General features: G+C 51.8%; 1 protein-coding gene across 7 annotated transcripts; it reads right to left on the bottom strand.

Moving 5' to 3' along the window:
* Nucleotides 1-1,550: 1,550 nt before the first annotated feature.
* Nucleotides 1,551-10,589, bottom strand: LOC510613 (zinc finger protein 664). 7 transcript variants are annotated; one of them, XM_005219475.4, is made up of 4 exons: nucleotides 10,510-10,589; nucleotides 6,031-6,245; nucleotides 4,560-4,958; nucleotides 1,551-3,597 (listed from the first exon to the last, which is right to left on the bottom strand). In XM_005219475.4, the coding sequence occupies exons 2-4, from the start codon at nucleotides 6,139-6,141 to the stop codon at nucleotides 2,896-2,898; spliced, it is 1,212 nt and encodes a 403-aa protein (XP_005219532.1). In that variant the 5' UTR covers nucleotides 6,142-6,245; nucleotides 10,510-10,589; the 3' UTR covers nucleotides 1,551-2,895. The 7 variants fall into 7 exon arrangements, with proteins under 7 accessions (XP_005219532.1, XP_005219533.1, XP_024834976.1 ...); XM_005219476.5 differs by having other exon boundaries at nucleotides 6,031-6,221; nucleotides 10,510-10,583; XM_024979208.2 differs by lacking the exon at nucleotides 10,510-10,589 and adding an exon at nucleotides 7,417-7,583.
* Nucleotides 10,590-12,201: the final 1,612 nt, after the last annotated feature.

Below are 12,201 nucleotides of genomic sequence, written 5' to 3'. Positions count from 1 at the left end.
AAGATATCCAATAGATGGTCTCATATCCACAACTTCCTGTGACAACCAAAGAGTCTCTATAATTTACAGAAGGAAAAAAAATGCTGTGTGGCTCTTGAACTCTGAAATGCGGCTGAGTATGAATTCAGACAAGTTCTCCATTAAAAAATACATACAGACTGGAAGTCTTATAATGAAAAAGAGCACATCAATATGAAATTAATAATTTCCATACTGACTACTTGTTTACAATGCTGCTGCTAAGTCACTTCAGTCGTGTCCGACTTTGTGTGACTCCAGAGCCGGCAGCCCACCCCCCCCCCCGCCACGTCCCTGGGATTCTCCAGGCAAGAACACTGGAGTGGGTTGCCATTTCCTTCTCCAATGCATGAAAGTGAAAACTGAAAGTGAAGTCGCTCAGTCGTGTCCGACTCTAGCGACCCCATGGACTGCAACCTACCAGGCTCCTCCGTCCATGGGATTTTCCAGGCAAGAGTACTGGAGTGGGGTGCCATCGCCTTCTCCGCTTGTTTACAATATTTTGAGTTAAAATGCATATTACAATGTGATTAAAACTAACTTTATCTGCTTAATTTTGCTCTATTGAAAATGTGGCTGCTACCTTGCTCAACCAACTCTGGGAATACAGTAAGTCGCCTACATACGAAACCTGCATGTTGTGAACTCTCAAAGATGTGGGTGTTGTTTGTAATCATGTCCAATCACATAAGTTAGTTCACATAGCTAGAGTACATTGTCTCTTGCACACATTCTCTGTAAGTGGTTGTGTTTTGCGTCCTTTACTGGACAGTACTACGTAGAGTTCTGTGGTACAGTACCTTTAATTCAAGCCAGATCTACAAGAGGCTGACTTCACTGAACTCCCTGGTGTGCCACGAGGAGCTTACTAATGAAACTGATGAAGACCTGATGGAATCAGAAGCCCGGAGAAAGGACAACGAGAGACAAGAGGAAGAAGAACTCACTGAAGAACCAAAGAGATTCACGATGCAGGAAAGGGGAAGGGGATTTTCTTCATTCCAGGAGGCACTGTTTGTGTTTTGAAGCACGGGACCTGAACGGAGAATGGTACAGGGAGGTTGCGTCAGCCGTTCAGAATGCAATCCAGTACTGCCGTGTCATCTATGAGGAGAAAAAAAAGAGAGAGAGCTGCGAACCAGACACCACCAGATCGTTTCTTCATGGGAGTAGATAAAATTGAATCCAGCAAGGAACCAGAATCTGTGCCATCAACGTCAGGAGTGGGTGAATTTGTGGCTTGCCCTCTGTCTCCTATTGCTGATGACCCTTCAGCTCTGCCATCCCCCACCACGTCTCTCTCCTCCTGTTAGTGATTCTTCTGTCCTGTTCACTCGGTGCCAGCCCCTGTATGCCGGCTGCTGTACTGCACTACTGTACTTTTTGAGGTTCTCTAAGATTAAAAATGTTTTCTGTATTTTTAGTGTCTGGTTTTTTATGTATTATTTGTGTGAAAAGTATTATAGATCTATTATGGCACAGTACTACACAGACAATTGCATCGTCGACTTAAAAAAAAAACAGTCACCAACTAAAAGTTGACAGTTATGTTTTATTCGGTGGGAATTCTTAGGACTTCAAGCCTGGGAGGCAGCATCTCAAATGACACTGAGAGAACTGCTCTGAGGAGGCAAGGGGACGACCCAGGTCATACAGAGGTTTTGCAACAAAGGGCAGGTAGTCAGAACATCAAATGATTATTGTTATTTAAGGAAAACCAGATATTCCAAGTGAAGGAATTCAGCGCTTTTTTATGCATGGGAAGACACAAGATGACCACATGACCTCATTACCACACTGATGTTTTAGTTATAAGGAAAGCCGAAACAGCCAAAGGGCCACCTAAGAGGCTACACCTGGGAGCAGCTGTGATTTGGTCAAAGTTATTACCATGTAAATTTACACCACATAATACCAGTGTGTTGGGTTTCAATGTGGGCACTTTCTGCCCTGGAATGAGATTTATAAACTTTCCTCTTGGCTTTGAAAGGGAAAAAAAAAAAAAAAAGGCTCTGTTAAAGGTCCTCTGAAAAGTCCTTCTCAAGAATATTAAGTGGCTCACATGGGCATGTACAACAATTCTTCAAATGTCACAGCCACTGCCCAGCACCCCTCATGCCTTCAGGCCTTAGACTTGCACTGTACAGGATGGCAGCAAGTAGACACCGGTGGCTATTTAAATGGAAATTGACTTAAATTCAGTGAGCTTAAATAGTCACTCATGTTTTGGTGATCTCTGAGTAAGATCTGTACCTGAGTTAACAGAATCTTATGAGAATCAATTTCCTGGTTATTGGGAGTATGCTGAGCCTTCCCAGGTGGCTCAGTGGTAAAAACAAAAACAAAAACCCTGCCTGCCAGTGCAGGAGACACAGGTTCAATCTCTGGGTCGGGGAGATCCCCTGGAGAAGAAAATGGAAACCCACTCAGTATTCTTGCCTGGGAAACCCTATGGACAAAGGAGCCTGGCAGGCTACAGTCCAGGGGGTCGCAAAGAATCGGACAGGACTGAGCATGCACGCAGGTACATGGTGCCAGGAAGGCTAAGATGGTATCCATGGCAGGGAGCTGGGTGAAGGGTACATGGGAAAGTTCTGTGCTAATCTTTGCAACTTCTTGTGAGTCTAAAGGACTGCAAACTAAAAAGTTACACCCCTCCAAAAAAAATCATGTCCACAGGGGCACTAACCAGGTTTCAAACACTCAAAGGAACCACAGGGGCCTGGTGCTAAGATACTGGACCACCTAGATGCACAGTGTTTCTGCAGAGATGCTATTGGACGGCGCTGTCCGAAACCCGGCGTCCACTGGACCGGGTTCCCTCCCATTCCAGCTCTGGAGCCCTCGTTGGCCTCCTCGCGGCCCCACACCCCACCCTCACCCATCCGGGTGCACGCTCTGATGCTGCAGCAGGTTGCTGGGATGCGCGAAGCCCTTGCCACAGAGACCACACTTGTAGGGCGTGTCTCCCGTGTGCAGCCTCTCGTGGACTGCGCGGTAGTTCAGGTCCTTGAAGTGCCTGGGGCAGAAGCGACAGGCGTGGGGGCGCACGGGGCTGTGCACCCGGCGATGCTGCAGGAGCAGCGAGGGCCTGGAGAAGGCTTTGCCGCAGGCGTCGCAGGGGTAGGGCCGCTCGCCTGTGTGCGTGCGCCGGTGGATGGCAAGGTAGGACGATTGCTTGAAAGCCTTGCCGCACGTGGCGCACCGGTAGGGCCGCTCCCCCGAATGCACGCGGCGGTGAGAGGCCAGCGCGTTGGACTGCTTGAAGGCCTTGGCGCACAGCGGGCACACGAAGGGCCGATCGCCCGTGTGCACACGCTCGTGCACCCGCAGGCTGTGACTGTGGGTGAAGCGCTTGCCGCACACCCCGCACGCGTGCGGCTTGTCTACGCAGTGCTGCCGCCGGTGGAGAAGCAGGGCCGGCCCTGCCGCGAAGGCCTTGCCGCAGTCCGGGCAGGGGAAGGGCCTCGAGGGAGCGTGCAGCGGCTCGTGGCGATGCAGCTCATAGGGGGTCTTGAAGCGCTTTGGGCAGGACTGGCAGGGGAAGGGACGCTCGCCCGTGTGGATGCGGCGGTGCTCCTAGGGACGGGGAGAGCATAGGGAGTGAGGACACGCATCTCTGCACGACACTCCTCTCCAGACAGATTCACCCCTAGTCCTCGTAGGTCTCTGGGAAAGAGACTAGGTTAAAGTATACATTTGTTGTGGTTTAGTTGCTGATTCACGCCCGACTCTTTGGCGACCCCATGGACTGTAGCCCGCACGCTCCTCTGTCCATGGGATTTCCCAGGCAAGCATACTGGAGCGGGTTGCCATTCCCTTCTCCAGGGGCTCTTTCTTCCCAACCCAACTGAACTCCCGCCTCCTGTTTGGCAGGTGAATTCTTTCCCACTGAGCCATCAGGGAAGCCCATGAAGGTACACATACCAATTGTTTAAGCATTTTTAAAAACTACAAATCAAACTATCAAATAAAATAGGTTCTTCCTTCTCCTTAACAAATAGACCTTCACCATGATCTAGAAGCCTAGGTTCGAATTCACAATTTTTGGAATCCTCAGAATTGCACACTAGAACTTGGTGGCCCAGGTCAGCTGGCAGGGGCTTCTCAGGCCTCAGGGGATATTGCACCCACAGATGGACAGCCCTGCCCAGATGCCCAAGCCTCCCTGCCTCCCTTCCAGGCTAGAGGGTTATTCCTGCTAGAGGGGGGCAAAGTGCACCTGGGGATGGTGGATCTGGAGAGAGCCCTGGAAGCAGCCTTAGGGCTCCTTGGGCAAAGAATTTCAGGGTCCCTGGACTCAATGGACGTCAGTTTGAGCAAACTCCGGAAGATAGTGAAGGACGGGGAAGCCTGGCGTGCTGCACTCCATGGAGTCGCAGAGTCAGACGCGACGAGCAGCTGAACAACATCTGGTTCAACACCCTGCCCCGCCCCTTTCTACAGGCCCCGCCCATCTCTGGACACCTCACCCATCCCCGTTCAGCCCTACCCCTTTTCTGCAGGCCCCGCCTCCTTTGGCCCCGCCCCGCGGACCGCACCTGTAGGTTGCTGGCTCGCTTGAAGCGCTTGCCGCAGGCGTCGCAGCCGTGCGGCCGCTCGTCGCTGTGCACCAGCCGGTGACTCTTGCAGTCCGAGTGGCGTTTGAAGGCGGCCGCGCACAGACCACAGCGGAAGGGCCGCGCGACCGTGTGCACCACCTCGTGGCTCAGCAGCTCCCACGCGCGCTTGAAGGCCTTCCCGCAGGCGGCGCAGCTGAATCGCCTGGGCCGTGCCAGCCCCTCCCAGCCCTCAGAGCCGGCGCCGAGCAAGCCTGGCCCCCTCTTCTCGGAGCGCTCCTCCACGGAACCGTCGGGCACCAGGCGCGCGGTCGAGTACGCCCCGTGCTCGTCGATGAGCTGCACCAGGGTCCCCGACTCCGCCTCGGCTCCTCCGGGCGCCTGGGAGAGGTGGAGAGAGGGCACAGTCCTAGGGTCATCCGCCCCCTCTCCCCCGATTCCACAGCTGCCTAGGCATGGCCATGGCTTGAAACTGCAACTGTCTGATCTGCAAAATGGGCAGATAACGGGACCTCCCTCCTGGAGCGGCGGCGATGCGGATCAAACGGGTTATGATTGAAGTCCTGTCCCCTCACTCCACGCCTGGCCCTTCTGATACCTTCATCTGAGGAAAAGACAGCTTCTTCCCTTCCAAGTGCTCGGGGCAAAAACCTGCCACCTCTTTCTCACACACCTTCATCTAATCCCTTATTAAGCCTGTTGGCGCCAACTTGAAAATACATCCAGAATCGGACCACATCTCATCACCTCCACAGACAGCACCCTCTTATGAGCCCAATCACCTCTTGCCCGTGCGGCGTGCTCAGTCGTGTCCGACTCTTTGTGACCCTATGGACCGTAGCCCGCCAGGCTTCTCTGTCCATGGGATTCTCCTGGCAAGAATACTGGAGTGGGTTGCCGTGCCCTCCTCCAAGGGATCTTCCCGACCCAGGGATCGAACTCGCGTCTCTTATGTCTTCTGCACTCGCAGGCGGGCTCTTTACCGCTGGTGCCACCTGGGAAGCCCCATCTCTTGCCCGGGTTACTGCAATTGTCTGCTCTCTCGAATCCCTGCCTCAAACCCCAATCCCCAGGTCTGTTCCCCACGCGGCCGCCAGAGGGCGCCTGTTAACACCTACGTGAGCTCACGTCGGTTCTCCGCTCAGTGCCCTGAAGAGTCCTCACCAAGACCCAGGAGGCCCTGCACGACCCGCCTGCGTTCCCCCTTTGACCTCATCTCTCCTGTCTCCCCTAGGCCCACCAGGCTCTGGCCACACCCAAAGCCTCCTCAAGGGAGTTGGTGCCTGGGACCCTTTTCCCCTCCCTCACCTTGATCGAGTCTTTGGTCTAATGTCACTTCCCCCCGAGACCTTTCCTTCTCATCAAGCCAGGAGGTGATAGACCTGGGGATCAAACTCATAGCTGCTTGAACCTCTATGCAGACTGAGACCCAGCCCCTGCGGTGGGGTCTCACCTCTTCTTCTGGGTCCTCAGCATCCTCAGGGTGTGTCCTCAGGTGAGATGGATCAAACCCCAGACAGTCTGGGGGTTCTCCGGGATCCACTTCTCCATCTCCCGGCTTCATGAGGTGGAGTCTATCCCTGATCAGCTCTTGGGCTCTGGGTGCTGAAGGGAGGGTGAGGCAGGCCTGCTACAGGTCAACTCCTAGTGGTGAGGAGGCAAAGGGGGCTGAGGAAGAAAGAAGGGAGGTGACAGGGAGGGTTTTCTCCACGCCGCTGGTGTTGAAAGGGAGAACTCAGAGTTCTCATGTGCTTTTGGCGGGGGGGGGGGGGGGGGGTGGAGGCGCGTGGCAAGGAAGGCCTTTTCTCTCCAAGACCCTCCTCGGAACAACGGCAGACATTCCCATGGCCTCCTCCACCAGCTACACACTGTACTCTCCCTCGCCACAGCCCTGAAACCGGTGTCTTCGCCCAGCCTAGCTCCCGGGCCTCCCTGCTTCCAGTCTCTCCTCTCCAGTCCATTTCGCACACGGCCCCAGGCAGGTCTTTCTACACCCAGAGCTGATCTTGCCTGTCTCCGGCTCACAACCCGCCCATGGCTCCGCAGTACCGTGGGACGGCGTCAGGCCCCTCAGCCTGACCGTCCAGGCCCCTCTGATATGTCCCCCGCATCCTCTCCAGCATCACTCTCCATATGTTTGCCCGCGGACCTTACATTCCATAACTGGCAGACCCTCCTTCTGCAAGTAGGTCCTTGACTCTTCCGTCAATAGGGCGTTTGCACCTGTTGTTCACCCACATCTCAGAGCCTCTGTTCTCTGTCAGAATTCAACTCCTGCCTCGAAGCACAATTCAAACCTGTTACCTGCACATCCATTCACCCTGACCCTCCCCATTCATACACGCAGAGGTCACTCCCAAACATTGCCCAAATTTCTCCAAACAATGGTCTCTCCCAACCATTCATTCCCCTCATTCGGACACACAATGAACTCGCCCACCCCAACTCCCACCTTCGCACCCAATAAACTCGCCCATCCAGAGGCCCCGCCTGCTTTTTTTGACAAAGGTCTTCCGGGCCCCGCCCCCTTGACACAGTCTCCTGAAGGCCTCCCCGCTCCTCCTCCGTATGGTCCCCCTTTTCCCCCTCCCCCCATTTTTTCTTGACCTGGGAAACAAGGGTCTCGTCTGCTGAATGGTCCCTACTACCCCACCCCTCTGCTGGAAACTTGGTATGTCCTGGAGTGGTGGAAGAGAACGAGAATCGGGCGAGACCATTACCCGAGCGGGGAGGGGTGCGAAATATAAAGGGAGTCCCTTCAACTAGGACTGAGCGGACCTCGGGCTCCCCCAGTGCCTTTCAGATTCGACCCGTATCTTCCCAAACTTCGTCGGCTCACCTTTCGGTTCAGGTATATTGCGGATTCACAGGAGTCTGCATCCACAATAGGAATGGAGGCAGCGGCCCATCCCCCACCCGAATGCGCATGCGCAGTGCATTTCTGGCACAGTGGCTAGTTTTTATCTGGAGATTAACAAGGGGTTTTTCTCTCCCTCAGTAACTTCACTGCTGCTAAGTCACTTCAGTCGTGTCCGACTCTGTGCGACACCATAGACGACAGCCCACCCGGCTCTGCCGTCCCTGGGATTCTTCAGGCAAGAACACTGGAGTGGGTTGCCATTTCCTTCTCCATTGCGTGAAAGTGAAGTCGCTCAGTCGCGTCCGACTCGTAGCGACCCCATGGACTGCAGCCTACCAGGCTCCTCCATCCATGGGATTTTCTAGGCAAGAGTACTGGAGTGGCTTGCCATTGCCTTCTCCGAGTAACTTCACTAATCTCCACTTAACATCAAACCACTGCTTCAGTCTCTCAAAAAGAAACGGGGAGGGCAGATATATAGTAATAACCAATTACTGATGTGCTTAACATCCGCTAAATAAAAGCACAGCATTCTCATTTTTCAAAACAGCCGTGGTGCATTACTATTAGCCCCATTTTCCACATGAAGAAACTGAGGCTCACATAGAAGGAGCCTCAACAAATGCGTGACAGCCGTATTGGTGGCCTGCTGTGTATGACTCCATTCAGACATTCTTTGCTAAAATGAGAGCCATTGAAAGTGCAGGGGTGGAGGTTGAGCAGGGAACTACCCTCCTCTCTGCTGTGTGTCCTTAGGAAAGTCACTGAACCTCTATGATTTAATTTCCCCAGCTGGAAAGCCATCACGATAGCCACCTCCTTGAGTGTTTGGGGTGATCTTGTAGGTAAACCACCTGGCACAATGAGGGCTGATTAAATATCGGCATGGGGGCAGGCACAGGATTTTGATGAGGGAAGAAGGCCAACTGTGAAGAGAGGTCTGTACTATCTACACAGAGAAGAGTTACTGCTACCCTTTCTTTACTACAAAGAACACAGGCCCACAGTCTCAAATGGCCTTCTTCAGCAGACTGGGTTTCAAACCATATTTTTGGAACCCTAGGGTTCTTCCCGGGTTCATGAGACCAAGCTTGGGGGTGGAGCAAGGGGGCAGGACCCTGTGTATACCAACTCCTGCTTTAACTTCAGTGATAATTTTGATGATGACAGGCAGTCTTCCAAACATATTGCATGTATTATTCCTTAGTTATTCTTCAAACTTATCAGATGGATACTACTATTATTTCCATTTACAGATGAGGAGACTGAGGCACTGGGCATTTAATAATCCTGCAAATAGCAATGAGTTCCAGGGAACATCCCAAGTCCTCCTCTACCACCCCCATATTTGTGTGTCTTTTTGTTTGTTTGCTTTGTTCATACATTTTCTTTTAAAAGTTTTTTATTTTTACTTTTCAGTTGGAGCACACATTCATTTTCTAATGTAACACTCATGTCCCAATTCCTTAACACTTGAATTCCTGGTATCAGTTCCTCTTCTATGTCCCCCAACTCTACCATGACTCTAACACTCCTAATCATCCCTGTAATACCACAGCTCTCAAATTCTGAATCGCCTCCATTCGTTTAATCAACAAAATTTATGGAGTGTCCCCTTTGTGCCAGGCACTCTTCTGGGCACTGGAATTTTTCATGGTAAATAGCACAAGACCTCCCCCTAGTGGGGAAGATGAGCAATTAAAAGATAAATGCTGCTGCTGCTGCTGCTAAGTCGCTTCAGTCGTGTCCGACTCTGTGCGACCCCAGAGACGGCAACAATATACTTTTTTAGATTCTGATAAAGCTTCTGTAAGAAATAATACAGGGAGATAGGATAGTTGCTGGTGGTAGGAAGAGGGTGGTGGGCTACTTTAAATAGGGCTGTCCAGGGCATCCTCTCCTGGGAGGCCTGAAAGGCAAAGAGTTGGATGAGCAATACAGGAAAGGGACTGGAAGGGGCAAACAATGAATTAAGCTGGTTCTGTTTTTGCAAAGGGATGGAGCCCGCTGTAGGTGAGGCAGGATGGCAAGTGATAAGAGATATGTCCGGACAGTCAGGAGTCAGGAAACTCCAGTTCCCTTTAACATCCCAGTTCACCCTGTATATCCGCGCCGGCCAACAGAACTTTCTTTGATAATGGAAATGTTCTACATCATCAGTGTCCAAAACAGTATTTGCAATGGAGTGAGTGTGGCTGAAGAACTGAATTTTTAATTATATTTCACTGTAAGTTAGCCACATGCGGGTACCTGCTACAATATTGGACAACCTAGCTGTACAGTGTGAGCCGCTCAGTCATGTCGAACTCTTGTGATCCCATGGACTGTCGCCTGCCAGGTTCCTCTGTCCATGGAATTCTCCAGGCAAGAATCCTGGAGTGGGTAGCCATTCTCTTCTCCAGGGGATCTTCCCGACCCGAGAAGGGGATCCAACCCGGGTCTCCTGCACTGCAGGCAGATTCTTCACCGTTTGAGCCACCAGTGAAGCCCATACAACTTCTGATTACACCTCAACATCAAACTCTTCCTGTAACTCCCCCCCCCCAATCCCAAACATTCCAGTGCTCCCTACAAGCCTCCACTCGTCTCTATAAGAATCCTGTAACAACCGCACAAACAACCCTATTCTCGTTCCGATCTTTTTACATAAGAATTCGTTAAAACAGTCCCACTCCCCTAGTATCTCATAACGCCCCCAATTTCACACCCGATTCCCCATCACACCCTCCGTTCCTCCGAGCATCTCAGTTAGTTCCTCGGGCTGTTATTCTATTTTCTCCCATGACAACCCTTAAATCCCTTCATCTCACCCCCATCTTCGTCTGCCCCAGGGTTGCCATGGCAACGCCAGTCTCTGATCTCTCTCTACCCGCAGTCCCCCGTAGCAACCCTCCGCGCACCTAGCCAGGCTCATTACTATGGAAACCGGAGCAGTCTCCTCCACCCACCTCACGGTGAGATGTTCTGAGACCCAGACCCTTTAGACCCGAGAGAGCCAGAAGAAACTAGGGGGCCCCACAATGCTCAGCGAGCAAAGGGTTCCCCCCCTCCCCCGCCCGCCCCCAACCTCACCCATTCTTCTGCTTCCATCCGACCCTGCGCCCGGAACCGCTCTAGTAAAACTCCGGGCGGCAGATTCTACTGCGCAGGCGCCCACGCTTAGCGGTCGGAGCTGGAGGCGCTCAGCTTGCCGGGAGTTGTAGTTTTCTGGCTGCTACAGCGGAGACACCGGTGGCCAATGGGTGAGCCGGATAAAAACAGTTACTGAAGCTGAGAATCTTCTGGCAGTCTCCAATGTCACCATAGCAACAATGAGGCATGATGAAGCACTAGCCCTGCAAGCCAGGCTGCCATTTTTATTCTTTCATCTTTCTTGTTCAGTGCTCACTTTGCGCTGGACACTGTTCTAAGCACTGGAGATACAGTGGGAAACAAAATAGAGCTTATACTTTGACGGGGAAAGATGGACTATTAATAACAAGGAGGAACACATTGTTAGAGCAAATCGATAGAGCAAACGGTATATTAATAGGTAATTGAAATGCTTTGGGAGAAGAGGGAATGCAGATTATGTGAGAACATCCGTACACACCCTAATTCATCTATTTCACAAAGCCCTGTGAGAGAGGTACCGCTGTCCCCAATCAGTAACAAACAGAGATTAAGCTACAGAAACAGAGATTAAGCAACAGAAGGGCACATGGCAAGGAGTGGAGCAGGGATGTTAACCAAGACCAGTGCTGACCTGGTAGAGATGTATGGCACAATTTCAGGCAGTGATAGCGCCTGTGAAAAATAGAGCAGAGAAAGGGGGTGGAATGGCTCTTTAAATGGACAGTTTAGGGATGGCTTTTAGAAGAAGGTGACATTTGAGCAGAGGCCTGAAGGGATTGTGCTGGGCATGTAGAGCGTGTAGAGGTCCAAGGGTCACTGAACTTTAGAGTTTTCTCTTGCCTTCCCCAAGGGAAAACTGTTACACACCCTGTTCCCTCTGCAGAGAATGCACTTCCCCATTTTTACCCTGTCAAATGCATCCTTCAAGATCTAGTTCTCTGAAGAAACTTTTGCTCTGTCCCGTTTTGCTGACCATAAACCTCTTCTTCCTCTGCACTCACATCCAATCCATTTGTCACAAGAAAGCTGCCAGGGGTAATTTTATTTCTGTACATCCAGTCGAGCCATTGGGTGTGTGTGTGTCATTCACTCAATCGTGTCAGATTCTTTTCGACCCCATGGACTGTAGCCCGCCAGGCTCCTCTGTCCATGGAATTCTCCAGGCAAGAATACTGGAGTGGATTGCCATTTCCTTCTCCAAGGGGATCTTCCCAACCCAGGGATCGAACCTGGATCTTCTGCATTGCAAGCAGATTCTTTACTGTCTGAACCACCAGGGGCGCCCCATCAAGCCATGCCCTTGTGTGAAAAAAAATTTTTTGTGAGATTTTACCCCATCTCTTTTTAAAAAATTAATTTATTTTGCTGCATCGCGGGGCACCGACTCTTTAGTTGTGCTGTCTGGGCTTTAGTGGTTGTGGCGTGTGGGCTTAGCTTCTCCTCAGCATGTGGGATCTTAGTTCCCCCAAACAGGGATGGAACCCACATCCCTGCATTGCAAAGCAGATTCTTAATAACTGGACCACCAGGGAGCACCCCCCCCCACCCCACATGAAAAACTGAATGGCTTCCCACTGCTCCCAGAATGAAGACTCATCTCCTGTTCCTCCTGTATGTTTAAGGTCCTGATGTCACTATCCACATCTCTGC

Source organism: Bos taurus, chromosome 18 (genome assembly GCF_002263795.3).
Source record: "Bos taurus isolate L1 Dominette 01449 registration number 42190680 breed Hereford chromosome 18, ARS-UCD2.0, whole genome shotgun sequence".
NCBI lineage: Eukaryota > Metazoa > Chordata > Mammalia > Artiodactyla > Bovidae > Bos > Bos taurus.
Note: the sequence above shows the minus strand (reverse complement) of the source record. Positions and strands in the feature narration are given on the sequence as shown.

Coding starts and splice junctions, on each gene's coding strand:
- LOC510613 (XM_005219475.4), bottom strand. CDS start 6,141: ATGAAGCCGGGAGATGGAGAAGTGGATCCCGGAGAACCCCCAGACTGT. Junction 4,959..6,030: donor CTGAGGACCCAGAAGAAGAG/GTGAGACCCCAC, acceptor CACCTCTCCCAG/GCGCCCGGAGGAGCCGAGGC. Junction 3,598..4,559: donor AGCGAGCCAGCAACCTACAG/GTGCGGTCCGCG, acceptor CCCCGTCCCTAG/GAGCACCGCCGCATCCACAC.